The sequence below is a fragment of the Malaclemys terrapin genome, chromosome 20 (genome assembly GCF_027887155.1).
Source record: "Malaclemys terrapin pileata isolate rMalTer1 chromosome 20, rMalTer1.hap1, whole genome shotgun sequence".
Classification (NCBI taxonomy): domain Eukaryota; kingdom Metazoa; phylum Chordata; order Testudines; family Emydidae; genus Malaclemys; species Malaclemys terrapin.
Genome location: NC_071524.1, coordinates 14,920,033 through 14,948,013, shown reverse-complemented (window position 1 = coordinate 14,948,013; position 27,981 = coordinate 14,920,033). Strand labels below are relative to the sequence as shown.

Here is a 27,981-nt window from a genome sequence, read left to right as displayed (position 1 = left end):
CTGCGTTAAACTCCAAAATGGGACCAAGCAGCGCTCTGAGGAGTGGAAGCCACGTAGGGTCACCAGATGTCCCTATTTTATAGGGACAGTCCCGATATTTGGGGCTTTTTCTTATATAGGCTCCTATTACCCCCCACCCCCTGTCCCGATTTTTCACACTTGCTGTCTGGTCACCCTAAAGCCAGAGACCTGTTACACAATGCACATAGAAACACTCTTTATTAATGACAGATAAGCAATAGGCATACTGATTTCTTCTCATGCTGAGTTTTCCAGAGATCCTGGATGGACGGGGAAAGGGACAAGGCATGCAAAGTTAACAGCGAGATCATCAGCGGGAGTAACAAGCCACTCGCTAAACAATTTACAAGGAGAATGGGTTACAAATTTTAAAAATAGTGTTAAAGAAACTCCATCCGACGTGTGATTTCTATTATACAAACACTGAGGCCATGGCGGGGACCGCTGCAAAGGAGTCCGAGCCGGACTGGGGCCAGGTTAGCATTTGGACAGCGGTCCCCGACGATGGTTAGCATCGGAAACACAGGCCTGGCCGGGGTGACTCGGGGTCTGGATGAAACGGGGGAAGGCCCAGGATACCCCCTCGTGACTACGGTGAAACTGAGCAATTGCAGGGGGTTTTTATTGCTAGTAAAAAGAAAATGAGAAAGCGGGGGGGTCTTTTTATTGGGCTAGAGAGGAAGCTGAGAGGATGAAGCGATGCGTGTGTTTCGTACTCATAACAGCTGATAGGGATGGCGATGCGTGTCGGGGGCAAGGTTCCTTTCCCAGTGTCAGGAATAGAACCCAGGAGTCCTGGCTTTTCCCAGCTCTCACAAAATGCAACAGAAAGACAAGGAGGAAGGCTGGAGGATTTGGAGAGGGTGGTTAGGATTCTGGCCTGGTGCACAAGAAGCTGTTCCATTTGGAGGCGTTTTAAAGTACGCTGGGCCCAGGTCCTTTTTTCACTGCTTGATACTGCGCCGTGTTTCCAGGAGGAGCTGCTCAAAGCCTTTTCGTTATTGAAGCTCCATGACCCCTCAGTGAGGTGGGTCAATATCCTCATCCCCATTTTGTAGATGGGGGAAACTGAGGCACACAGCGGCACGGGGACTTGCCCATAGTGTCAGTGGCATGCTCCTTCTCAATGCCAGGAACAGAACCCAGGAGTCCTGGCTTTCTATTCCTTTGCCCAGCGCACCTTTCCTAGTGTCAGGAATAGAACAGGTGTCTGGGCTTCCTTTTCCCTTGTCCTTCCCAGTGTCAGGAATAGAACCCAGGAGTCCTGGCTTCCCCACCTCTAACCACTGGACCAGGCTACCTCTGCTTACTAACAGGACACCCCAGAGAAAGCAGGTTGACCAGTCGTTTTCTCCTGCTTTCCTAGTTTGTGACATTAGGGGACATGGCAGCAGCGGTGGGGAATGGAGGGAAGGATAAGAATGGATGGATAGATCTGAGGATAGAGGAAGAAGAACGGAGAAATGGAGGGAGAAAATGGATGGATGGATCTGAGGATAGAGGGATCAGGAAGGATGGGTGGAGGGATAAGATGGATGGATCTAAGGATTCAGTGGGATGGATGGATGGAGAGAGAGATTCTATGCAGCTGTTCCTGGTTTCTAGCAATGACCCACGCCCTGTCTTGGGCAGTACCCAGCCAACTATCTGTAGCTCTCCCCCGACGAGAGCAGACCCCGGTACCTTTTCCTGCCCATAGCCGAGCCCAGCCACTCAGACAGGGAGCTCTACGCCATTCCCAAAAGCAGCCACTGGGAGGCGGTTGTCAACATCCCAAATGTCTCCGGCTTCCCAGCATTCCCAAGACCTGCCCCCAAACGCTGTCCCCCTTTCACTAGACCGGACCAGCTAACGCGGTACAGCTCCCCTCTAGTGTGGACGCAGTTTTACCAGGATCAGTGTGCTTACACCAGGATTGCTATTCCCACATGGAAAGGGGGCACCTCATTCCCTTTCACCAGTTCCACACACGGATTTTGTGCTGGTACAAGCGGGTGGGCTAGAGGTGTTTTTTTTAACTGATACCGTTACACTGATATAACCCCTGTGTAGAGTTTAGTTATACCAGGATAAAGGTGTCTTGTAGCCAGTATAGTTTATTCCCCTTTCTCTCCGCTAGACTGATATACGCACCTTGATCCCAGTATAAATCCACCGTACTGCTTTAACTGGACTGGGACTGGACTGCTCTAAGCGGGAGAGTTAAACAGGACAACGTTCACGTTTAGACAGACCTTTGGCTCGGTGGGGAACATCAACATGCCATCCACGGCTAATTTTTCTTTTAAGATAGTTATTAAGGGTCATTTTCTTTTAAAAATATATATTTTTTCTAAACAGCTCAAAAGGAAAAAAGCCCGGCAGGTTTGCCTGCAACAAAGAGCGATCGCGCCGAGGGGAACGCATCGATGAGAATGAAAGAGGGACAGAGGAGCACCAGACAACCGCCGTGTTAAGAGACCCCCGACCCCGGTACAAGCTGCTCCAACCTTTGAAGTCAACATCAGTTGGTCCTTGGAGCAGTTGTGTCTCAAGGGGAATGCTTAGCAATCTCAGAAAGCGCTGATCTACCTTAGAAATACACTCATGCACTGATTTTCCCCCTGGTAACTGAACAGTGGGCCCCAGAGTGAATCCCGGGGGACGGGGGCTTTCTCAGAAGGGGGCCCGCACTACTTCCAGAGAGGAAGGTCCCCCCAAATCTCACTGCTCTTTAAGGTCCAACATGAGACCGGTTTCTATAAGCCAGATCTCCTCCCTGGAAGGAACTGAGCAATCGAATAGCATTGATCCTGGAAGGTGAGCATTACATAATTCCCAGAGAAAAAGGCAGCTTAAACTGGGGAGGATCACTACTTCCACACTCGGTGTGTTATAACCTGACCCTGTCCACGCTGCTACAGAGATGTAGAGAGAGGCCAGGTTAAATTACGTTTAGTTGGGGAGCAACTCAAAGGGCCAGGTTCTGGGGATCCTGGATCGGCCTTACCCCGAGCGTCAGGCTCAGAGCAATCAAACCGCAGAGGGAAATCTGTACCAAAGAGGTTTTGTGTTCGTGCCACTGCGCCCCGGAGGGGGGTCGGGGAGAAATCAACGAGGGGAGCTTCCGAGCCCATGTCACGTCTACCCGGGGTGTGGGGTGCATACGCGCGGTGGGGTGGGGGGGGGGTTAGTGCAGCCTTTCTCGCGGACTACAGGGGGCGACGTTCAATGGTACCAAGGCACTGGGGTTCACTAGAACTGCAACTCGGGGAGGGACGGGGGGAGATGAGAGCCCAACGGGGAGAGCAGTCTTTCGGTTAGTTGGAGAATAGAGGACAGAGCGGAGGACGGGAGAGGCGCGCGCCGAGGCCTTAGGACTGCATCTCTGCACGCAGCATCCAGGGGAACCAACAGCAGAAGAGTAATCTGAAAGAGACGAGAGAGGGGGGAGCGCTCGCCGGGCGGCTCACAGCAGGGACCCCGACAGCAGGGGGAGAGGAAATGAGAAGGCAGCGGGTCAGTTTCTTGGGGCAGGGACTGGCTTTTTGTTCTGTGTTTGTACAGCCCCTGACAGCAATAAAAATGTACAACACCTAATACAATGGGGTCTTGCTCCATGACTGGGGGTGCTACCGTAATACACTTACTTGCAATAAAATGTCCAGCCCCCTAGCACAATGGGGTTCTGATCCATGACTAGGGTGCCTGAGAGCTACCGTAATACACTTAATAGCAATAACAATGTACAGCCCTAGCACAAAGGGGTCCTTGTCTGTGACTGGGGTTTTTTTGGCACTACCGTAATTCACATAATAAATAACAACAACAGCTATGTAGGCAGCCAGGGAAAGGGTATTTCCCCCCCGGCTAGATCTGGGTGGGGCTCACAACAGGTTAAGCTCCTGAAGACTGAAACACCGAAGTCTAGCTAAAGTCTAGGGCTTGATACAGCGGTATCGAGTGAAACTGAAGGGCTTGCAGAGTCAGATTAGATGGTCTAACGGTCCCTTCTGGCCTTAACCACTTTGACTCTATCAATCATCCTCTGAAACAGCTGGTGCTGGCTCCTCTTTCCCGATTGGCTGGCACATCCCAGGGGTGTGGGGCTGTTATTCTCACTTGAGACAGGGAAGGTGCTTTACAATGGCTTTAAGCCAGCTTTGTCCTCCCCATAGGCTTCCTCTGCAGGACCCTGCCCGGCCTGCATTGTAAAGTCAGAGCAGCCTCGGGGCTGCTCTAGCAGTAAGTTAGCGCTGAGGCTGCACTCATTTCCTGTTTGCTCCTCAGGGGGCCTGGTGGGCAGAGAATAGTCACAGCGCGGTGCACTCCCCCTGCGTTCCTGAGGCCCCCCCCCCCCCCCCCCGGATCCTGGGGAGCAGAGAATAGAAACAGCAGGGTGCTTTGGCCACACCCCCAATCGGCCCCCTATGGGCCCTGGTGGACAGAGAATAACCACAGCGCAGGGTGCTCCAGCTATGCCCCAACCCATGCCCTACACTGGGAGCTGGGCTCTTACACCAGCTCCACATGGGCCAGCAATGGGGGGGGGGTCCCGGAGGGCTATTTCCATCCAGTGCACTCTGCTTGGGGCCTGAGCGGGAACCCCTAAATTAAAGTGCCAAAGGGACCCACGGATCATCCGGCTGCCTAGCCCCTGTCCGAGAACAGCTTCCAGCGCAGGAAATGGTGTTTCTCTCTTTTCCTTTGGCTCCGGTTCTAAGCTGGGAGTAGTGCTAGGGGATGCTACAGGGAATTTCCCCCCTTGCTTTTCAGGTGCGTGTTACTTACCCAGGAGAGTGTCAGGAAGGGGGGGTATGCAGAGGGTCATTTCTGTGTCTGGGACTCAGGGTGGCAATTGCTTCCCCACCCAAACCAAGATGGGAGAGCTCTGGTCACCCCACCCGCCCTGCCCCCAGCTCCTTCCCCACCTTACCTAGAGATGGAGTTTTCTGACGTGATGTCTTTTGGGGTCCTGACTGCTGTGAAGTTGCGCTTTGGCTGTGACACTGCGAGAGAAGGGACAACGCCGTCGCTTTAAATGGAGTACTGTACCCGGGGGCCACCGACGCCCTCTAACAAACCCAGGTGGAATGACAGTGCGACAAACCCAGGAGGGGGCACAGGCCTCGTGGTTAGGGTGCTTGCCTGGGATGAGGGCAGTGTGTGTTGGGGGAACGGCACTGGCAGAATGAGGGGAGCGTGGAGCAGGGGTTGGAGCACGACCTGGTACGCCACAGACTCCCCGCGTGACGTTGAGCAAGTCCGTGCCTCAGTTTCCCCATCTGTGCAAGGGGGCTAAATAGCCCTGCCTCCCAGGGACGATGTGAAGCTGAACACACCCTAACGATTGTGAGATGCTCGGAGAGGACAGTGCCGGGGAAGGAGGGGGGTCACATAAGCACCGAAGAGAGATTCCATGGGGCCATGACTTGGGCACAGATGGAATCGCTGGGGAAGACTGGATGTCCCCGTGGCCTCACTGGTTAAGTCACCCCCCAGTGCAAGGCCAATGGAGTCACAGGTGGGGTGGGCTTCGCCCCTGGTCCCTCCCGTCGCTGTGGGGAAGGGAAAAGCGGAGGATCCCGAGTATACCTACTAGTGACTTGGTGCACCTTCTTCACCGAACTGCTATCTCCCTGGGAGTCTTTGGGGCCGCCGATCCTGCAAGGGAGGGGCAGGGAAAAGGCAGAGAAGAGAGGCTTGTTCACGGAGGTGTGGAGCAGCTAGGACCTTACCGACGCCAGGGAGTTGCCCAGATTCCAACCACCGGTGATAGACAAGGAAGGCTGCTCGCATACCGGTGACTGGGATCAGGGTGAACCCTCCGCACAGGCGAGGCCTGAGAGCCGTCCCAAAGCCTCTTAAAAACGGGAGGCGGATAATCCGGGGGAAGCCACTCCTGCGCCATTTGCCTCAGACGAGTCCCGTTGCTCTACGGGGAGGATATCTGCCACTCAAGGGGGCTTCGTTAGGATGATTTGGAGGCTGTCGCGTCCTTGTCAATTAGAATCAGAGCTGTCAGAAGCGTCAGGAAATTGTACTCCCACATATATGCGCCCCTCAGGGAGCAGGATTTGAACCCAGCACAACAAACCGCAGGTTCCCACCCTTGAGCTAAAGTAGCAGTAGTGGGGGTCAGTGGGGTCAGCCACCCTCAGTGGGGTCAGCCACCAAAAGGCGATCGCTCATGCTCACACGTAGCTAAAGCCAGGAGAAACGTACCTCTGGACCCTGGAAGGTGGGGCAAAGACTCCGTGTTTAGGGGAGCAGCTGAAATACCGGACCCCAAAGACCGAGCCATCGTGTTTCCCCGTGGGCTTGTCGAGTTCGATGCCGAACCAGTAACCTGGCAATGGGATAAGAAGCCGTCAGAGTCCATTTCCCAGCACGAGACGCGGGCTCAAACCCCGGACTCCCACGCCAGAGCTAAAAGACCCTGTTACAGTCTTTTCCACCCACCAATCGGCACCTCTGCCCTCCCGCCAGCCGGGTACCTTACCCGGCGCAAAGTCCGTCTTGCCGTAGAACCGGATGATGCCCTGCTTCTGCCCCGCCACCAGCACCTGGTCCCCGATCTCGATCTTCAGCCCTTCTCGGTCCAGGCTGCCCACGGAGGGAGACTTCTTCCTGAGAACTGAACGGAGAGGCAGTGAGACCAGCCCAGGGGTGCCCAGACCTCCAGCGGCAGCTGCATTAGCCTGGTGCCAGAGTGATGATTGAAACCTTGCCCCCTGCCCATCTCTAAGCCAATCCTGCCATCTCCCCGCCCTCAACTTTTCCGCTCTCCTCCAGTGAGTGACTTGGAGGGAACAGGGGGAGGAGCCCACAGCAGAAGGTGCTGGCAAGTTAAAGAAGTATGGATTGGATGAATGGACTATAAGGTGGCTAGAAAGCTGGCTAGATCGTCAGGCTCAACGGGTAGTGATCAACGGCTCGATGTCTAGTTGGCAGCCGGTATCAAGGGGAGTGCCCCAGGGGTCGGTCCTGGGGCCGGTTTTGTTCAACATCTTTATTAATGATCTGGACGATGGGATGAATTGCACCCTCAGCAAGTTCGCAGATGACACTAAGCTGGGGGGAGAAGTAGATACACTGGAGGGTAGGGATAGGGTCCAGAGTGACCTAGACAAATTGGAGGATTGGGCCAAAAAAAACCTGATGAGGTTCAACAAGGACAAGTGCAGAGTCCTGCACTTAGGACGGAAGAATCCCATGAACCGCTACAGGCTGGGGACCGACTGGCTAAGCAGCAGTTCTGCAGAAAAGGACCTGGGGATTACAGTGGACGAGAAGCTGGATATGAGTCAGCAGTGTGCCCTTGTTGCCAAGAAGGCCAACAGCACATTGGCTGTATTACTAGGAGCATTGCCAGCAGATCGAGGGAAGTGATTATTCCCCTCTATTCGACACTGGTGAGGCCACACCTGGAGTATTGTGTCCAGTTTTGGTCCCCCCATTACAGAAGGGATGTGGACAAATTGGAGAGAGTCCAGCGGAGGGCAACGAAAATGATTAGGGGTCTGGAGCACATGACTTATGAGGAGAGGCTCAGGGAACTGGGGTTATTTAGTCTGCAGAAGAGAAGAATGAGGTGGGATTTGATAGCAGCCTTCAACTACCTGAAGGGGGGTTCCAAAGAGAATGGAGCTCGGCTGTTCTCAGTGGTGGCAGATGACAGAACAAGGAGCAACGGTCTCAAGTTGCAGTGGGGGAGGTCTAGGTTGGATATTAGGAAACACTATTTCACTAGGAGGGTGGTGAAGCACTGGAATGGGTTCCCTAGGGAGGTGGTGGAATCTCCATCCTTAGAGGTTTTTAAGGTCAGGCTTGACAAAGCCCTGGCTGGGATGATTTAGTTGGGGTTGGTCCTGCTTTGAGGAGGGGGTTGGACTAGATGCCTCCTGAGGTCCCTTCCAACCCTGATAGTCTATGATTCTATGCCAAGCCCAGGTTGGCTGAGGGAGGGGGTGGAAAGGGGGCAGGGGGTGGAGAGGAGAAGACTGACTGGAATATGGGGGAGGAGTGAGGCATATGGGTGGGGAGAACTGGTGGGATTGGTTTGTGAGGAGGCTGGGCCTTTCTAATTTGCATATGTAAATAGCACGCAAATTTTCCCCTCCGCTCTTTGCCGCACCAGAGCCGGCCAGCCTGCCGGGGCTTTGACCTCTCCCCCGCCAGACTCGGAGGGGCAGGCACGATCCGAGGACAGGGCCAGGGGGCGCCTGGTTTATCTCCTAGCAAAGAGCCCGGGGCGCAGTCCTGCCCCAGCTGCCCCTGATTAATCGGCTGCCGTGTCAAGCCCCTTGATGAGATTTGAGATCCAAAGGCCAGGTCAGCTCTTTCCACCCACCCCCGGCGATAAAGGGTCTTCAGGGTTAATTAGCCAAGTACCTTTCCAGATGGGGATGAATGAGACATGGGAGGAAAGGGGCACACCCAAGGTCACGCCCGGAATCAGTGCCAGAGCTGGGAGTGGAAACCAGGAGTCCTGTCTCCCAGCACCGCTCCCCCCGCCCAGCTCTAACCACTAAACCCCACTTCTCCCAGAGCTGGGCATAGAAGTGAACCCAGGAGTCCTGGCTCCCAACCCCTCCCCCCCCCCGCTCTAACCACTAGACCCCACTCCCTTCCCAGAGCTGGGGAGAGAACCCAGGAGTCCTGGCTCCCAGCCCCTTCTGCTTCAGCCGCTAGAACTGCCCTGCTACCTTTCTTGTCCTTCCGGCCCTTCCCGGTCATGCGGGAGAAGTCCATGCGGGGGGTTTTGGGGGTGGACGTCACCGATGACGGCATCTGGTCTGTGGCTTTGGCGATTTTAGACACAGAGGCAAAAACCCCTGAGAAGATGGAGAAAAAACCCAACAGTCAATGGTGGACTCAGAAAATGCTTAGCTGTAAAGTCCAGTATCCACTAAGCCATATTCCCTTCTGGAGAGAGGAGCAGAACCCAGGCGTCCGGGCTCCCAGTCCCACCCCATAGCCTCTAGACCCCACTCCCATCCTAGACCTGGGAACAGAACCCAGGCGTCCGGGCTCTATTTACCTTGCTTCGGAGGGCAAATGAAATAGCGTATTCCTCCAACGCTTCCGTCATTCTTGCCCTCCGGCTCATCCAGCTCCACCCCAATCCACTGGCCACTCGCGAACTCCGTCGTGCCACAGAAACGCAGGGTGCCCAGCTACAGAGACGCAAACAGATTGTCAGAGCCAGACGCTGGGGCCGTTCTGAGTCCCCCCCCTGCTCCCTGCACACAGCACCCCCTACTGCCATACCGGGGTCAGCGCAGGCACCAAGGGGAGAGCGCCCCCTACTGAGCCCCCACCCTGCTCCCTGCACACAGCGCCCCCTACTGCCATACTGGGGTCAGCGCAGGCACCGAGGGGAGAGCGCCCCCTACTGAGCCCCCACCCCGCTCCCTGCACACAGCGCCCCCTACTGCCATACTGGGGTCAGCGCAGGCACCGAGGGGAGAGAGCCCCCTACTGAGTCCCCACCCCGCTCCTTGCACACAGTGTCCCCTACTGCCATACTGGGGTCAGCGCAGGCACCGAGGGGAGAGCACCCCCTACTGAGTCCCCACTCTGCTGCCTGCACCACAGCGTCCCCTACTGCTGTACTTGGACCAGGGCTGATACTGAGGGGAGAGCGCCCCCTACTGAGCCCCCACCCCATTCTAGGGTGACCAGATAGCAAGGGTGAAAAATGGGGACGGGGTGGGAGGTAATTGGCACCTATATAAGACAAAGCCCCAAATATCAGGACTGTCCCTATAAAATTGAGACATCTGGTCACCCTACCCCATTCCCTGCAGCACAGCATCCCCTATTGTTGCACTGAGGTCAGTGCTGGGATTGAGGGGAGAGCGCCCCCTACTGACCCCCCACCTCACTCCCTGCAGCACAGCGCCCCCTAGCACCATACTGGGGTCAGCGCAGGCACCGAGGGGAGAGCGCCCCCTACTGACCCCCCACCTCACTCCCTGCAGCACAGCGCCCCCTAGCACCATACTGGGGTCAGCGCAGGCACCGAGGGGAGAGCGCCCCCTACTGAGCCCCCACCCCGCTCTGCTCCGAGATCCCCCATCCAAGCCCGGCCCAGCCCACCGCCCCTTCGCTTGGGGAGCTCCCAGAGGGGGCCGACGGGCCGGTACCTTCTGTCCGTCCACCACCACGCGCTCCCCGAGCTTGAGGCCCAGGGAGGTGAGCATCAGGTTGCCAGGGATGTTGTCGTAGTTGGGCAGCGTGACCTTGGGCAGGTTGCAGCTCAGGGGGACGGCATCCAGCAGCAGCTGTTTGAGCTCCTTGGCGACCATGGCGGCCTCGGCCTTGTCCAGCGTCATGTCCATGGGGTCGGGCACCACGTCGGCCGGCACCTGCCCTTTGCTGTTCTGCAGGGGGCAGAGCGGGAGAGAGGCTGGGACGGGGGGGAGGGGACGGGGCAGCCGGGGGGGGGGGGGGAAGGGCCCGAGAGGCTGTCTGTGTGCGCTCCCCCATCCCCTGTGCCATATCCCAGCGTCAGAGTCCCTCTTTGCTTGCAGCCCTTCCCCCCAGTCCATATCCCCATGGGTCAGGTCCCCTCTTTCCAGGCAGCCCCAGTCCCAGGCCATATCCCCACAGTCACGTCCCCTCTTTCCAGGCAGCCCCAGTCCCAGGCCATATCCCCACAGTCAGGTCCTCTCTTTGCCTGCAGCCCCTCCCCTCAGTCCATATCCCAGAGTCAGGGCCCCGCTTTGCCTGCAGCCCCTCCTCTGTCCATATCCCAGAGTCAGGGCCCCTCTTTGCCTGCAGCCCCTCCCCTCAGTCCATATCCCAGAGTCAGGGCCCCTCTTTGCCTGGAACCCCTCCTCTGTCCATATCCCAGAGTCAGGTCCCCTCTTTGCCTGCAGCCCCTCCCCCCGGTCCATATCCCCCCAGTTAGGTCCTCTGTTTGCTGCCACTTTCCCCTTCCCTCCTCCCCGCCCCCCCCCAGTCCATATCCTGACAGTCTGGTGTCCTTTATGTGCTGACAACTCCCCCTCTATCTTGCCCCAGCTGGTCTCCTGTCTGTATAAGGTCATCCCCTCCCCTCTAGGCAGTTTAGCTCCCGTTCCCGCACTCTCACCCTGACAGCGGGGTTGGCCCCGTGCTCCAGCAGACACTTCACAGCCCCCAGGCACAGGTTGGAGGCGGCGATGTGCAGCGCCGTGCCGTGGTTGAAGTCGCTGCAGGTCGAGTTGAGCACTGCAAGGCAAAGCGCAGACACGGCCCAGGGTGAGGCATCGACCCCTGCCCTGAAGGGACTTGCCGCCCCCCCAGGCCAAGGGCTAGAGGGGAAACAGGGGCACAGGGAGTGATTTGTCCAAGGTCACACAATGAGTCAGTGGCAGAAGTGGGAACAGAACCCAGGAGTCCTGGCTCCCAGCCCCTCCCCCATAACCACTAGACCCCACTCCCCTTCCACAGCTGGGGATAGAACCCAGGAGTCCTGACTTTCAGCCCTCCCCCACTCCCCCACTCCCAGCCCTAACCACTAGACCCCACTCCCCTCCCAGAGCAGGGGATAGAACCCAGGAGTCCTGGCTCCCAGCCCCTCCCCCATAACCACTAGACCCCACTCCCCTTCCACAGCTGGGGATAGAACCCGCTTGGGCCAGGGCAACACAACCCCAGAGCCACGGGGCAGTAGCACTCAGGGGAGCCCCCAGCTGGACTCAGGGGGAAGCGTCCCCCTCTTCGGCCTGTGTCTCCCCTCCTCTCGCCCCGGCTCACCTTTGGGCTTGGAGCCTTTGAGCAGGATGCGGATGAGCTCAGGCACGTCAAAGTAGGCGGCGTAATGCAGCGCGTTCATGTTGGTCCAGCGGCTACGCAGGGTCACATCCACCCCCAGGGCCAGCAGCTGGTTGGAGAGGCGGACGGCAGCAGCAGGGTCGCCTGGGGCGGGGGGGGGGGGAGGGCAAAGGCGATGGGATCAGACCTCTGAGTGGGCACCACAGCCCCTGGAACCGCCCTCCCCCTGAGGCTACTGCAGGAGAAGGACAGCAGCACCCTCCAGACTGGAGGAAGGAAGAGGCACTCTGGGCCCAGGCCGGGACCCCCGGCTCCCTGAGTCACGGGACCCCAGGAGAAGCTTGGCTTGCATTGGAAAGGAAGCAGCTCTCCAGCCACGGCGAATAGGGGGAAAAACCCAAAATACAGGAACGGATGTGACTAATGCCTGCCTGAGTCTGCCGAGAGCCTGAGCCCATCGCTCTGAGCGTGGGGAGCTGTCCCGGGTGTAACTGACGCTGCCTGAGTCTGCCGAGAGCCTGAGCCCATCGCTCTGAGCGTGGGGAGCTGTCCCGGGTGTAACTGACGCTGCCTGAGTCTGCCGAGAGCCTGAGCCCATCGCTCTGAGCGTGGGGAGCTGTCCCGGGTGTAACTGACGCTGCCTGAGTCTGCCGAGAGCCTGAGCCCATCGCTCTGAGCGTGGGGAGCTGTCCCGGGTGTAACTGACACTGCCTGAGTCTGCCGAGAGCCTGAGCCCATCGCTCTGAGCGTGGGGATTTACCCGAGGTGTCTCAGTGGGTTTTTAAACTCCCAGCCTCCCTGCTCCAGGGGGTCCAGCCAACCCTATCCGAGCAGGGAGCTTTGTGTGGGGCAGATTGGGGGGAGTACAGCAGGCCCCACCCCCCCGCCACCAAGCAGAGGTGGCCCAGCAGCTGAGGTGAGCACTGAGGGGCCCCCACACACACCTCTGTGCAGGAGAAAAATGGCCCCGATCCTGCTCCACAGGGGAAGGAATAGGTCCCCCGATGCTGGCCCTGCCTCAAGGGGATGGGGGCCGCCTGCGACCCCCCTTCAAGTGCGGGGTTGTCCCATGGCACGGAGGCAGAGCCTGCGTGGGGGAGTGTGAGCCCCCCAGATTGTCCCAATTGCTCCAGGACAGCAGCGCCCTGCCCCCCAACCAGGGGATTCAGCCATTCGCGCCTCAGCTGAGATAGAGGGCGACCCCCAAAAGGGAGCCTACCCCTTCCCAGCCCACCGTGCAGCCCGTCCCCCTCCCCCCACCCCATCCCGCTGGCTCACCGACACCGTGCGCCCCGGCTTTGCATGCGTAATGAAGCAGCGTCATGTCGGTCAAGCCATCCCGGTCGTTCACATGGCAACCGCGCTTCAGGATCTGGGGGGGAGAGAGGGGAGGCGGGCAGGGGGAGAGAGGGTTGGGGGGAGGAGAAGAGGGGGAGGGGAAAGGGAGAGCAGGGGGTGGGGTTGGTCAGAGCTGGTCATGCCGCGTTCCCCACCCCCACCTGCCATCCCGCTGCGTCTCCGGTTAATTTCCAGGTCAGAACAGCACCCAGCATGGAGTGGGAAGGTCCCTGGTGACGGGGGCTTGAGGGGTACAAGAGACGAGCAAGGGAGGCCTGATGGGAGTTTCTAACAGCAGCAACACGGTGCACCTCTGCCCCGGGGATCTCGAAGGCAGGCACTGCCCCTTTGGCAGAAGGGGGGGGAAACTGAGGCACAAAGCGGGGAAGGGACTTGCCTAGGGTCACACAGCGACTTAGTGGCAGTGCTGAAGATAGAACCCAGGAGTCCTGGCTGCCAACCCCTCTCTGCTCTAACCCGCTCAACTCCCCTCCCCTCCCAGAGCAGGGAACAGAACCCAGGAGTTCTGACGCCCAGCCCCCGCCCAGCTCTACCCACTAGACTCTGCCTCGTAATTTCCTGTGGACTCTTTTCTGACCCGCTGTGGCACCGATCTCAGACCCCCTGGTGGAATCAGGCCCTTCTCTGATCAGGATGTGCCGGTTCCACCCAGCTGCAGCCCCCCCTCGGCGTGTCCCGTGTCCCCAGGGCGGGCAACCCGGCGCCTCTCCCCAGCGCCAGGCCGCGCGGACGCAGGCACTGTGCAAGGCGCGTCGGCTCCCCTCACTCACCTCGCTGCCTATGACATCAATCTTATGTTGCACCTGGGGCACCCACTGGCGGATGATGGCAAACAGCTCCGGGACTGTGGTCTTGGGGTCGTAGAGGATTTCTTGGCAAGCCGGGTCATTCGGGTCAAAGAAAGTGAAAGCTAGAAAGGGAAGGAAGGTCTTTAAAAAGGGGAATCTACCCCTTTATTAGGTGCACTATGGTAGCACCTGACTCCCCATCCAAAATCGATACCACGCCACGCCGAGCCTGTATGACAGTAGCACCTAGAGGTCCCAACACAGACCAAGGCCCCCTTGTGCTGGGTGCTGCAGGGACACCAGTTAGCTCTTGCCTACATAGTCAGAAGTGGGAGGGGAAACTGAGGCACAGAGCGGGGCAGGGACGTGCAAAAAGTCACCCAGCAGGCCAGTGGCAGAACCGGGAGCGATGAAGCGTCTGGGTGTTTTCTGAGCACAGCTTGTTTCATTTACACCAGTCCCTGGACAGAGGTGGTTGCAAACAGCATGCAGGCCCCCCCGTCCGCCAGGGCTCAGCTACACCCAGTATGTGCCCGCGTGCCAGACCTGCCCCTCTCTGAACCGACTCTCCTGCTCTCCAGAATCTCCGCTTTCATTTACACTCCAGCTAGGTTTTCTGGTTGCCCAGAAAACACGTCCCCAGGCAGAGTCTGAAGTAATTGCTCGGTGAGGTGTGAACCGCCCCCCTCGTCTCAGGAAAGAGTGAGCCTGTTTAAACGTCTGCTGTGTTAACAGAGCAGGTCCCGGAAATGCCCAGTGTGCCGGGTGGGGTTTGGGAGCAGCCATAAGAATTTTTGTTTCTCTTCCGCAATCAGGAAGGCGTCGTCGGTTACAGTTCAGGGTAACTGTGCCTGGGTTCCCCTTCTGGGGTCCAGAAGGGGCACCCACTCTGGATTCCCAGGTTCTCAGCCATCGCCTCTCTGGGGCGGAGTCATGCATCCCAGCGGGATACATCCAGGCAGCCTGATCCCCAGCAAATCTGCCTGCCTCAGCCGTATTGCTCCTCCTGAGATACGCCGGGAAGTTGCTAGTAGACTCGAGCGCACAAGGCGACGCGCGGACCCAAGACATAACCCGGATGCTGAACGTCCCAACAAAGGTTTCTGGCCACCGTTAAAGCCCTGACACCATCACCCAGTCAGACAAACACCAGCGACCCTGTCACCTGCACGCTCCGGCTCCCACCAGCTGAGCCTCTCCCCCAGAACAGCCCTGGGCTATTAATCGACTCCGCGCTGGAGCTGGCCAGTCCAGAGACGCGCTGATCAAGTGAGGCTACATCACTGGCTGCAATAGCTGTGACTGCGTCAGAGAGACCCAAAATACAAAGTATCTCCTGCAACACCTGCTGCTTGGGTGCGGATGCTTCTCCAGTGACCTGGCAGACAGGGCCGGCTCCAGGCACCAGCCTGGCAAGCAGGGGCTTGGGGCGGCCACTCCGGAGAGGGGCGGCACGTCCAGGTATTCGGCGGAAATTCGGCGGACGGCCCCTCACTCCCGCTGGGAGCAAAGGACCTCCCGCCGAATTGCCACCGCAAATCGCGGTTGTTTTTTTTTTTGGCTGCTTGGGGCGGCCAAAATCCTGGAGCCGGCCCTGCTGGCAGAGGGCAAGGATTGGGCAATCACCTGGGCTCTATCAAGTGCTCTGGCCGGTGATCAGTCTTTGTAATCCCACCCAGCGTTTTTTTTTTGTGGCCACAAGTTCACAACGGCTCTCGCTCAGAACCAGCCCCGCCGTGAATCTGAGAGTCACTCGCCGGTCCAGTTTGGGCGTCGGATCTCGTCCCCCTTGTAACAGCTGATCAGCCGACAACAGATGTCTCCTCGGGGCGCAAGTGAGCTGTTGCCTTAGGCCTGGTCTACACTCCACAGCTATGCCTTAGCGGCACATGTGTCTCCACTGAAATGTGTCTCCTGACGATGTGACACTGACGGAGTAATGCCAGCTCCGCCTCCCGAGGAAATGGATTAACCTCAGTGACAGGAGGACCCCTCCCATCGGCACGGGTAGCGTCTACACCGGCGCGCTCCAGCAGCGTAGCTGACTTGCTTTACCACGGTAGCGTTGCAAAGGTAGACAGCCCTTAGGATACTGACGCTTAATTCAATCAGGTTGGGCCAGGAGATTGCAGGAAATTGCCTTCTCTGTCACACTGAGCCCAGGAGTCTAGCAGAACCCAGGGACAAACCCCACCGAGGGGCAACTCAGCGTATGGAGCCGAGATAACCAAGCGGCACCGCGGCCCCCTTTATGAACATCAGCACGATCTGCTGTGGGCAGCATCTCCTTTTGGCGACACACATGGGCGGGGCGTATTTAGTGGGCGGAGCTTGGAAGAGTACCACCTTTTTTTTTCTCTCCCATCTGACCCCTGCCCTCTTTCTGGCCAAATACCAATGGCTGGTTCCCAGGGAGCAATTCTGCCCAAAGACTCGGGAGTTGAGTTGGGGAGACTGAAGCAACGGCTCAATTAAATAATATATGGAGATATCCCTATCTCATAGAACTGGAAGGAACCCTGAAAGGTCATCGAGTCCAGCCCTCTGCCTTCACTAGCAGGACCAAGTACTGTTTTTGCCCCAGATCCCTAAGTGGCCCCCTCAAGCATTGAACTCACAACTCTGAGCTACCTCCTGCTGCTTGCAACAGCTCCTCCAAAGAGAAACAACAGCACGAAAAAGAGCCCAGCATGGCTTCCAAGACTGACCACTGCTCACAGGCTAAGAGAAAGAATTGATAAGATCGTCACAGCGCCACCTGGTGACTTCCGCCATAACCATATAAACAACCCTCCTTTCATATTTGTGCAGGGATCGCTCATCAGTGCTACAAGGGGTTATAGTGGACCACAAGCTAAATATGAGTCAACAGTGTGATGCTGTTGCAAAAAAAGCAAATGTGCTTCTGGGATGTATTAACAGGTGTGTTGTGAGCAAGACACGAGAAGTCATTCTTCCGCTTTACTCTGCTCTGGTTAGGCCTCAGCTGGAGTATTGTGTCCAGTTCTGGGCACCGCATTTCAAGAAAGATGTGGAGAAATTGGAGAGGGTCCAGAGAAGAGCAAGGGGGAGGGATAGCTCAGTGGTTTGAGCATTGGCCTGCTTAAACCCAGGGTTGTGAGTTCAATCCTTGAGGGGGCCACTTGGGGATCTGGGGCAAAATCAGTACTTGGTCCTGCTAGTGAAGGCAGGGGGCTGGACTCGATGACCTTTCAAGGTCCCTTCCAGTTCTAGGAGATAGGATATCTCCATTAATTTAATTTAACAAGAATGATTAAAGGTCTTGAGAACATGACCTATGAAGGAAGGCTGAAGGAATTGGGTTTGTTTAGTTTGAAAAGGAGAAGACTGAGAGGGGACATGATAGCAGTTTTCAGGTACCTAAAAGGGTGTCATAAGGAAGAGGGAGAAAACTTGTTCACCTTAGTCTCTAAGGATAGAGCAAGAAGCAATGGGCTTAAACTGCAGCAAGGGAGGTTTAGGTTGGACATTAGGAAAAAGTTCCTAACTGTCAGGGTGGTTAAACACTGGAATAAATTGCCTAGGGAGGTTGTGGAATCTCCATCTCTGGAGATATTTAAGAGTAGGTTAGATAAATGTCTATCAGGGATGGTCTAGATGGTATTTGGTCCTGCCATGAGGGCAGGGGACTGGACTCGATGACCTCTTGAGGTCCCTTCCAGTCCTAGAATCTATGAATCTATGAATGCAGCCTCCTCTGGGGTGGGGCGCAGCAGCGTTCAACGGCAACACGGTACATCAGTTTAGGATAGAAAGTAAAGAAAAACCCTGTATATAATTGACACGGCATGGGGGACTGGAAGGAAGTAGGCTGCAGTTAACCACAGTGCCCTGGCTAAATGGGCTAACACCACTATATTGCAAAGAGCGTGGCAGGATCACCGGGAGGATTTCGGGTTTCAGTTTTGCATTTGATCTGAAAGACGCCAAGTCAAGTAGCAGCACAGCGCCCCCTCGTGACACTTTGGGGTTAGCGCTGACTGCAGGGGGAGAGCGCCCCCTACTGATGCCCTGCAGTGCAGCGCCTCCTAGCACCGCATTGGGGTCAGCCCTGACTGCAAGGGGAGAGCGCCCCCTACTGAAGCCCTACAGCGCAGCTCCCACAGTGGGTCAACACTGAATACAAAGGCAGAGCGCCCTCTACTGAGTCACCCACCCTGCTCCCTGCAGCAAAGCAGAAGGACCAGCACTCATTGAGAGGGAAGAGTATCTCCTATAGGCTTCTCCACCCACACTTTGATGGACCGATCCCCCCGCTCCCACCCCCCAGTACCACCCTGACTCAGTCCTGACTCATAGGGTCCTTTGAATTAACCACGGCAGGGATTAACGTGCTAGTGAGCCGACAGCGCGGTGCAGCCACGTTTATCCCCTTTGCAGGCAGCCTAGAGATAAATAGCCCGGGCAGCGACACTCACACAAGAGCTTGTCTCAGCCTGCCAGGGAAACACAAAGCCTGGATCTTCCCTCCCCCAGCAACAGCTTCTTATGAAACACTGCCTGAGCGGCAGCCCAACGGCCAAAACAGGCCAGCGTGACTGTCGCTCGCGAGCACCACGGCACGGCAGCTCTCCGGGCTCCGATTCATCCGTGCAGAGAGCCACGCCAGCGGAAGTAGCCGGATTGCCACGCACGAGGGGCGGAGGGGTGGGGGGAACGCGTCTCGACACCGCACACGTGCAGATGAGAGCGCGGCCTCTCGGACGCGCCGTGCAGAAGCAGGGTGCGCCGGGTGGGGACACGGGAGGCGAGTGAAAGGGGCGGCGCGCCCGTTGCTGTTGAAATCAACGTGCGATTTACTGCCGCGTCCAACAGGCTCGAGCCCGAGTTTATAACCCAAAACCTGAAGCAGCTTTAGAAAAGAAAATAAAGACATAAAAATAGGTCCCACAAATTTTATGCCAGTGGAGAATTATCCCTTACGCCTGCCAGCAAATAAACCCTTTCCTGGCAGACCTCTGAGCATGGCACCATCTCCCTAAGGTCATCCCCACAGCCTTGTAGTTAAGGCAGTGGGCTACCATGCAGAACTCCTAGGTTCAATCATCCACTCTGCCTTACACAGATGGGGTAGAAGAGAAGCAAACTTTGAGGGGAGTTCCCCTTCCTTTCATGCACTAGATAGAAGCAATAACCCTCACAAATCAAAACGCTTAGCACGTTGAGCTCTCATCTTGCTTGAAACATCTGCTCCGTTTTTCAGGGCTGACCCCGGCTCTTTGGAAAATCTGGCTACAAGTTCAGGGCTTGAACACTTGACCCTGCCTTCTCTGGGCTTCAGCGTCCACAGCTGTACTGGGGGGAGAATCATCCGGCCTTCGGTTGCCTTGTCTGTTTAGCCCGGAAGCTCTTTGGACAGGGACCATCTCTCGCTGAGTCTGGGCAGTGCCCAGTGCGACAGGGCCCTGATCTCGGTCACTGTGTGTCTGGGCAGCGCCCGGCGCGACGGGGCCCTGATCTCGGTCACTGTGTGTCTGGGCGGCGCCTGGCGCAACAGGGCCCCAATCTCGGTCTCTGTGTGTCTGGGCAGCGCCTGGCACAATGGGGCCCTGATCTCGGTCACTGTGTGGGCAGCACCCGGCGCGACGGGGCCCTGATCTCGGTCTCTGTGTGTCTGGGCAGCGCCTGGCACAATGGGGCCCTGATCTCGGTCACTGTGTGGGCAGCACCCGGCGCGACGGGGCCCTGATCTCGGTCACCGTGTGTCTGGGCAGCGCCTGGCGCGACGGGGCCCTGATCTTGGTCACTGTGTGTCTGGGCAGCGCCCGGTGCGACGGGGTCCTGATCTCGGTCACTGTGTGTCTGGGCAGCGCCCGGCCCGACGGGGCCCTGATCTCGGTCGCCGTGTGTCTGGGCGGCGCCCGGCCCGACTGGGCCCTGATCTCGGTCACTGTGTGTCTGGGCAGCGCCCGGCGTGATGGGGCCCTAATGGAGGCGGGGTATGGGGCTGCCATACGTGCCGTGTCTGTGCAGCACCCAAAGGGGTTCTGATTTGGGGGCTCCAGACACTACCATCATATACTAGGGTTACCATATTTAAAAAATAAAAAAAGAGAACACTCCACGGGGCCCTGGCCTGGCCCTTTCCTACCCCCGGCCCCGCCCCAACTCCATCCCTTCCCCAAAGTCCCCGCGCTAACTCCGCCTCCTCCCCTGAGCGCCCCGCATTCCCCCTCCTCCCTCCCAGCCACGCGAAAAGGGCTGCCCGAGTGCTACCGGCTTCACGGTTTGCCGGGCAGCTCCCAAACCCTGCACCCCCGGCCGGCACTTCCCCAGCGCAGCTGGAGCCCAGGAGGGGAAGCGCCCAGCCGGGAGTGCAGGGTCCAGAGGCATGGGGGCTGCCCGAAGCCGGCAGCGCTCGGGCAGCTCGGCGCTTACAGAGCCCAGGAGTCAGGGAGCACAGCAGCCCCCGGCGCCCACTCTAAGGTAAGCCAGGGAGTATTTTTCCCGGACATGTTGGGCTTTTTGGAAATTCCCCCCGGACGGGAGTTTGATTACCAAAAAGCCGGACATGTCCGGGAAAAGCCGGACATATGGTAACCCTATCATCTACCTAATAAAAGCAGAAACTGTCCTAATAAACTGTACCGTGCTTCAGTTTCTCCAGTTGATTTGGGGAGGACTAAACATCGTTTCAATTGTTTCAATCATCTAATTGACTCCGGGGCTGAGGTATAGATTTCCTGAGTGCAGGGCCCTTGGACAAAGGAGAAAGCTTTTCAGGATGGCCTGTCAGGAGGCAGCACGTGGGCATAAAATACAGCTTGTGAGCAGCACAAGGGCTGGGCTGTGTGACGGGGAGGCTTTTGAGTCAATTTCACACGGGTGAAAGGTGCCAGATTGATGGTATTTCTCCGCAAACCAGGCAGCTGCACTGTCTGCTATCCTCCCCCCCCACGGCTCCTGCCTCACAGAGCACCTCCAGCACCTGTGCCAGCCAGTCCCCCTGCCCTGAGACCAGATCAACGACCACGCCCCCTAGAGAGAGGTGCCATATCCCGGTCCCCACCATATCCCAGCCAGTCTTCCCAATCTGGCGCCAGATCAAAACCCACACCCCCTAGAGGGTAGAGGTCCCATATCCCATTCCCCATCCCCTGAGCCAGCCAGCCCCTCCTCCAGGCACTGGATTGGAATTGGAGACCCCAAGAGGAGAAAGACCCTGTGTCCCATTCCCCACTCCCAGAGCCAGCCAGTTCCCCCACCCTGGGGCTGGATCAGAGCTGGCACCCCCTAGAGGGGACAGGCCCCATGTCCCAATCCCCAGCCAGTCATTCCCCCTGCCCGGGGCTGGATCACAGCCAGTGCCCATTAGAGGGGACAGGCCCCATGTCCCATTCCCTGCCCCCTTGAGTCAGCCAGTCCCCCACCCTGGGGCTGGATTGGAGCCAGCACCCCTTGATGGGAAAGGTCCCATTCCCCAGCCTCATGATCGATCAGACATCCCATCACACCCTGCCTTTCATTGGCCTTTGCTGGATTCTTCTAGGCTGAGCCAACCGCCCATTTGCATAACATCAAAGCTGCTTTTTCCATTTGGCAGGACATATTCTGGGATCCGCTGCTCGGCTCAGGCCGCGGCTTTCAATCCCGGCTAAACTGATGATTGTGATTACCGGTAAATGCTGTCAAAATGCCCAGCTGCCCAAGACTTCGTCCCGCTCCCAGTGCAGCCGCTGCGGGGTGGGAGCAGGCCTTGCGGAGCGGAGAGCCCAGCCCCTGCCACGTAAGCTAAACGGGGGCCTGGGTCACGACTGCAGTGCCTAGGGGCTACCACAATACACCTAAAACAAACAAACAAAAAATACAGCACCTGGCACAGTGTAGTCCTGGTCTGTGACTGGGGTGTCTCGGTGCTACCGTAACACACCTAATAGCATTAATATGTGCAGCACCGTGCACAGTGGACTCCTGGGCCATGACTAGGCATTACAGTATTACTACTAATAAATAAATAAATAAAACAAAGGATAATAATTATGATTAAACAAATAACTGTCTCAACTACATAAGAAACCATTTGGGTGGAGGTCACTGGTTCCAACCCTAGGCAGGCGGGTAGTCACCAGCCGTCTTTTACTATTCAAGGGCCGTTTTGGTGAAATGAGTCTGTGGGCCTCAGCTCGCAGCAAGCAAAGAATCAGGGGCCTAAACAGCCCTGGAGACTGAACTCTCAGATAAACAAACCATATCTCCGCCTGTCTGGGGCCGTCTATCTGACACCTTCCACCAGTGCTAAATTATCAAAGCTCCGGCGCCCTGTTGTGCTGGGCGCTGCACAGACACAGAGTGAGCGACAGTCCCTGTCCCAAAGAGCACGCAATCTAAATAGACAAAGGCAGGGTTATTCTCCCCATTTTACAGATGGGGAAACTGAGGCACGGTACGATTGAGTCACTTGTCCGGGATCACACAAGGGAACAGTAGGGGAGTCAGGGATAGACCCTGGCTCTCCTGAGTCTCAGGCAAACAAGATCAGCCTTCCACTGCATTCCCCTTTTGTTTTAAATTGTTGGGTTCTTTTAATTAATCACAGCAAGGTGGAAGCACCTGGAGACCTGTGCAGAGCCAATGGGTCTCCCACACACTCCACGCTGCAAAAACTCCCCCCTAAGCTTATTGTCCTAGCACCTGCTGTAAGCATATTCCTAGCGTGGATTTCATAGCTAATCTTATTTGCCAAAATACTCACAGCATAATCCAATCATAATAAATAAAGGCTTCAACGTCAACCCCCCTCCCCCCATTTCTATTGCTGGTGAGACACGTGCTCTTCTCTCCTCTCCCTGCCCCCCCCCCCCCCAAACAAAAATCTATACTGCTCTTGCCACAGTCCTAGCCAAATTCATGCAAAAGCAGCCGGGGGGGGGGGGGGGGGGGGGAGAGACTTTCCAGAATAATGACATCCGATGACGCATCGCGTCTGCATCTAGCAACACTGAATCACTGGGCTGTGTTTAGAAACCGATCACCTGCCAGTTCGTCGCCGGCACACCTCCACCGGGTCCTGCTCCTGAGAGGGGCTCATGTGGGTAATTCGGTCGTAAATTTCAGGCCCATGGAGCCAGCCAGCCCGCCCGCCCCAGCGGTCAAAGGAAAGGTTTCAGAACCTCTGGTTCAAATCCAGCCTAGGGATTCTGTCTCCCCTCCCAAGTCGTCCTGCCTTAATTATCCCCGTCTAGTTAACGGAGGAGACCCGGGTGCAGTTTAACAGGCATCAAGGTGCTCAGACATGGATAACTATTCCCACCTATAGGCGCTATACCGGTATAACCAGTCCGCCTTGTATAGGGAAAAAGAATCATATTCCCACCTGACACAAACTGGTCCTAACTCCGCTCAGATCAGGCCTCGGTTTCTATGGCCCAGCTCCATTAGCACTGACGCGCGGGTCGGCGGCTTACATGAAGCGAGTTTGGCTGGTCTCAGCCCGCTTTCTCGGATGGCAGACGGCACAGTCCCCTCTTGCTGGCAGCCTCAGCACAGACAGCGGGGCTTGACTGGGCCGTGGAGATTGCTGGCTCAGAGCTGGCCCTGTCCGAGCAGCGGTGAGCCGCTGTGGCGGGGGGGCGGGGTGGAACGCATGGCGGATAAGTAGAAGGATTCAGACTCCAGGGCATCTGGCCCTGGGGTTAAAAGCTGAATGACACAGCGTCGCACGGGAGGAGACTACAACTACATCCTTGTCACCCATAGGCCAATGCGGGGAGGCAGTGCTGCCTAGTGAATCCATCACTGGATTAGGCCCCGGGAAACCTGGGTTCTAATCCTAGCTCTGCCCCCACCCTGCTGGGTGATTTGGGGGAAACTGAGGCATGGAGCAGTTTCCCCATCTGTCAAATTGGGTTCTGAGACCCCTTAATGATAAGAGCTAGGATTTGGATGCTGGAGTCTGATCCCCAGAAGTTCTGAGCACCTGCCACTCTTCTTACGTGCATCATGGCAACGTCCTGGGGTCCCAGCTGAAATCGGGGCCCCACTGTGTCGGGCTGTGCACAGACTCAGAGCAAGCGCCCCCCTCCTCCCCTGCCCTAGAGAGCGTGCCGTCAAACCAGACAACAGGCAGGAGGGGAAACTGAGGCACACAGCGAGCGGGAGATCAGCAGCAGAGATGGGGACTGAACCCAACTCTCCCGTGGCCCCAACTGGTAGGCCACGCTGCCTCTCACGGGCTGGTGCTCAGCCCCTCTGGGGATGAGGCCCCTCGGTAACGGGAAATGTTACCCCGTGCGGCTGCCTTGGCCCTTGGCTCCAAAGCCAGGGGAAGTCTGGGGAACGAAAGGAGGGTGAGAGCAAGACACAGACGAGCCCCCAGGCAGGCGGCGGGGCGAGCTCACCATAGTCCTTGGGCAAGGGTGCAGGGGCGGAGGGATGGACGATGGGTTTCTTCCTCCGCTCCAGGACGGGGCTCTGGAACTCCAGCGGCTGGCGCGCCTCCTCGGTGGGAAGCTCAGCTGAGTCGTCTTTGGTCATGATGGGTTGTTACTCCTGGTTGTGGAGGGAAGGGGGGAAAAAACATCCAGGCCTCTGAACAATCAGCAGAACCCGCCGCGCCCCCCCCCCACCCCCCCGAGGGTCGATTCGCCGCTGTTGGGCAGGGCTAATAGGATCAGACCTGGCATCTCTGCAGCACCCTCTGTCCCATGGGCTCACGTTCATTTTAAGCCCCACAGGCTCGCCCCCGCCTCCCCACAGTGAGTTTGGTATTATTAAAAAAAATGGTGATGGGGAAACTGAGGCATGGACCAGTGAAGGGGCGTCCTTGCAGCAAGGCAGAACGGGGAACTGAAATCCAGGGTCAAATTACAGACCCCTGCTCTAAACACTAGGCCCCACTCCTGTCTCTGCTCTTTCATCTGTTGTCCCCAGTACTCACTCGGGCCTGGGTTCACTGGTCCCTCCCCCATGCTTAAGGGGGGAGGGCGTTTAGCTATGGGCGGGCTTAGGCTCACCATCTCCTTGCAATCACAACAGATAGACTCCCCCTCCCAGAGCTGGAAATAGAACCCAGGAGTCCTGGGGCTAACCATGAGACCCCACTCCCCTCCCAGAGCTGGGGATAGAACCCAGGAGTCCTGGCTCTAACCACGAGACCCCACTCCCCTCCCAGAGCTGGGGATAGAACCCAGGAGTCCTGGCTCTAACCACGAGACCCCACTGCCTCTGCCCATCTCACCAGCGCGTACGCTGATGTCTCCTGCTCCAGCTTAGGAAAGCCCAGCAGTTCAGAGCCCCCTACCTCCCATCTCCCAAACGCTCCTATGGGAAAGGTGAGCGAGGCCTCTCCCGCCACCGGTCCACATGGGCCTGCCCTGCGGATCAGAACCACTGCCCCGGCTGCGGATGGGGCTTCCCCAGCCCCTCCCCCTGCCGTGTGTGCAACAGGGAAGAGAAAGAGGGGGCGTTGGTCTCAGCAGAGGGGGGGATTGGAGGGGGGTTCCCTTGGACACTCCCCTTCCCCCCCCCGCCCCATACACACCCCTGGCCTGACATCCAAAAGTCCCTTGCAGGGCACAAGAGCCCCAGAAACAGCAGGACTGGTGGACAAAGGGGAAGAAATGGGATGGCCCTGCAGTGGGGAGGCGGGGGGGATGGGACCGATGGTTGGGGGTAAGGGAGAAGGATCAGGACATGAGAGTGGAGGGAGATGATGGGGGGGGGTTGTCAAGGCCTAGAGGGGAGAATGGGGCACACAGGGCAGGACTGTGGGGTGGATGGGGATAGGAATGGGTGGATGGGGCAGGGGAGGATGGAGGGTCAGGGAGGGGCACTGGGGTACAGATGGGAAGGGTGGGGGTGATGGGGTGGCTGGGGGAGCAGGGATGGGCACTGGAGGTACAGATGGGAAGGGTGGGGGTGATGGGGTGGCTGGGGGACAGGTGGGGGTGACAGGGTAGTTGGGGGAGGATGGAGGGTCAGGGAGGGGCACTGGGGTACAGATGGGAAGGGGGGGTGACAGGGTAGTTGGGGGGGAGATGGGGTACAGGTGGGTTGGTTGGGGGGTGATGGGGGTGGACGGGAGATGGGAAGGGGATGGGAAGGGGGGATGGGATACAGTTGGAGTGATCAGTCGATGGGGAAGGGGGCGATGGGGTACAGGCAGGTTGGTTGGGAGGTGATGGGGTGGACGGGGGAAAGATGGAAGGGGGGATGGGAAGGGGGATGGGGTACAGGCGGGTTGGTTGGGGCTGATGGGGTGGATGGGGGAAGGATGGGAGGGGGGATGGGACGGGGTGGGGTACAGGCGGGTTGGCTGGGGGATGATGGGGTGGACGGGGAAAGGACAGAAGGGGGGATGGGAGGGGGTGGGGTACAGGCGGGTTGGTTGGGGGTGATGGGGTGTACGGGGAAGGACGGGAGGGGGGATGGGAGGGGGTGGGGTACAGGCGGGTTGGTTGGGGGTGATGGGGTGGACGGGGGAAGGATGGGAGGGGGATGGGAAGGGGGATGGGGTACAGGCAGGTTGGTTGGGGCTGATGGGGTGGACGGGGGAAGGATGGGAGGGGGGATGGGACGGGGTGGGGTACAGGCGGGTTGGTTGGGGGTGATGGGATGGACGGGGGAAGGATGGGAGGGGGGATGGAGTACAGGCGAGTTGTTTGGGGGGTGATGGGGTGTACGGGGAAGGATGGGAGGGGAAAGAGAAGGGGGGGCGATGGGGTACAGGTGGGTTGGTTGGGGGGTGGTGGGGATGGATGGGGAAGGATGGGAGGGGTGACGGGAGAAGGGGGGATGGGGTACAGGTGGGGTGATCAGTCGATGGGGAAGGGGCAGGGGGCGATGGGATACAGGCGGGTTGGTTGGGGGCGGTGGGGATGGATGGGGAAGGATGGGAGGGGTGACGGGAGAAGGGGGATGGGGTACAGGTGGGGTGATCAGTCGATGGGGCAGGGGGCGATGGGATACAGGCGGTTGGTTGGGGGGCGGTGGGGATGGATGGGGAAGGATGGGAGGGGAATGGGAAGGGGGGGCGATGGGGTACAGATGGGTTGGTTGGGGGGCGGTGGGGGTGACGGGTGGGGAAGGACTGGAGGGGTGACGGGAGAAGGGGGGATGGGGTACAGGTGGGGTGATCAGTCGATGGGGAAGGGGCAGGGGGTGATGGGGTACAGGCGGGTTGGTTGGGGGGCGGTGGGGATGGATGGGGAAGGACGGGAGGGGTGACGGGAGAAGGGGGGATGGGGTACAGGTGGGGTGATCAGTCGATGGGGAAGGGGGCAGGGGGCGATGGGATACAGGCGGGTTGGTTGGGGGGCAGTGGGGATGGATGGGGAAGGATGGGAGGGGTGATGGGAGAAGGAGGATGGGGTACAGGCAGGTTGGTTGGGGGGCGGTGGGGATGGATGGGGAAGGATGGGAGGGGTGATGGGAGAAGGGGGATGGGGTACAGGCAGGTTGGTTCGGGGGCGGTGGGGATGGATGGGGAAGGATGGGAGGGGTGACGGGAGAAGGGGGATGGGGTACAGGTGGAGTGATCAGTCGATGGGGAAGGGGGCAGGGGGCGATGGGGTACAGGCGGGTTGGTTGGGGGGCGGTGGGGATGGATGGGGAAGGATGGGAGGGGTGACGGGAGAAGGGGGGATGGGGTACAGGTGGGGTGATCAGTCGATGGGGAAGGGGGCAGGGGGCGATGGGATACAGGCGGGTTGGTTGGGGGGCAGTGGGGATGGATGGGGAAGGACAGGAGGGGTGACGGGAGAAGGGGGGATGGGGTACAGGTGGGGTGATCAGTCGATGGGGCAGGGGGCGATGGGATACAGGCGGGTTGGTTGGGGGGCGGTGGGGGTGACTGGTGGGGCGGGCAGAAGTGGGGCGATGGGGGCAGGGGAGGGAGCTGATCTTCGCCCGGCTGGGGGACGGGGGCTGATCCCAGCCGGGCCCCAGATAAACCCCGACCCTCCCCCCATCCCCATCCCCCCGGGGCGGGGGCAGCTGGGCCCGGCCCGATGGGGGCCCGCCCGGGCCGCACCTACCGCGGACGAGGATCGCTCCGTGTCTCGGTGCCCGGGCGCTGGCGCTGGTCCGGAGCCGCTCAGAGCCCATGCGC

The 27,981-nt window shown here is 58.3% G+C and overlaps 1 protein-coding gene across 1 annotated transcript; it reads right to left on the bottom strand.

Moving 5' to 3' along the window:
• Nucleotides 1–202: 202 nt before the first annotated feature.
• Nucleotides 203–27,981, bottom strand: CLIP3 (CAP-Gly domain containing linker protein 3). The gene is made up of 14 exons (XM_054010027.1): nucleotides 27,908–27,981; nucleotides 24,272–24,422; nucleotides 13,896–14,035; nucleotides 13,045–13,138; nucleotides 11,749–11,910; nucleotides 11,102–11,220; nucleotides 10,152–10,388; nucleotides 9,044–9,179; nucleotides 8,709–8,837; nucleotides 6,503–6,637; nucleotides 6,226–6,349; nucleotides 5,600–5,664; nucleotides 4,937–5,009; nucleotides 203–3,429 (listed from the first exon to the last, which is right to left on the bottom strand). Exons 2-14 carry the CDS (start codon nucleotides 24,405–24,407, stop codon nucleotides 3,375–3,377), a joined length of 1,605 nt encoding a protein of 534 aa, XP_053866002.1. The 5' UTR covers nucleotides 24,408–24,422; nucleotides 27,908–27,981; the 3' UTR covers nucleotides 203–3,374.

Bases quoted from the DNA above. Each gene is read 5' to 3' on its own strand.
- CLIP3 (XM_054010027.1), bottom strand. From the start codon at position 24,407: ATGACCAAAGACGACTCAGCTGAGCTTCCCACCGAGGAGGCGCGCCAG. The intron at 9,180-10,151 runs GTACCGGCCCGT...GCGTCTCTGTAG, and splicing joins TGGTGGTGGACGGACAGAAG to CTGGGCACCCTGCGTTTCTG. The intron at 6,638-8,708 runs GTAGCAGGGCAG...CTCTCCGTTCAG, and splicing joins GGGCCGGAAGGACAAGAAAG to TTCTCAGGAAGAAGTCTCCC.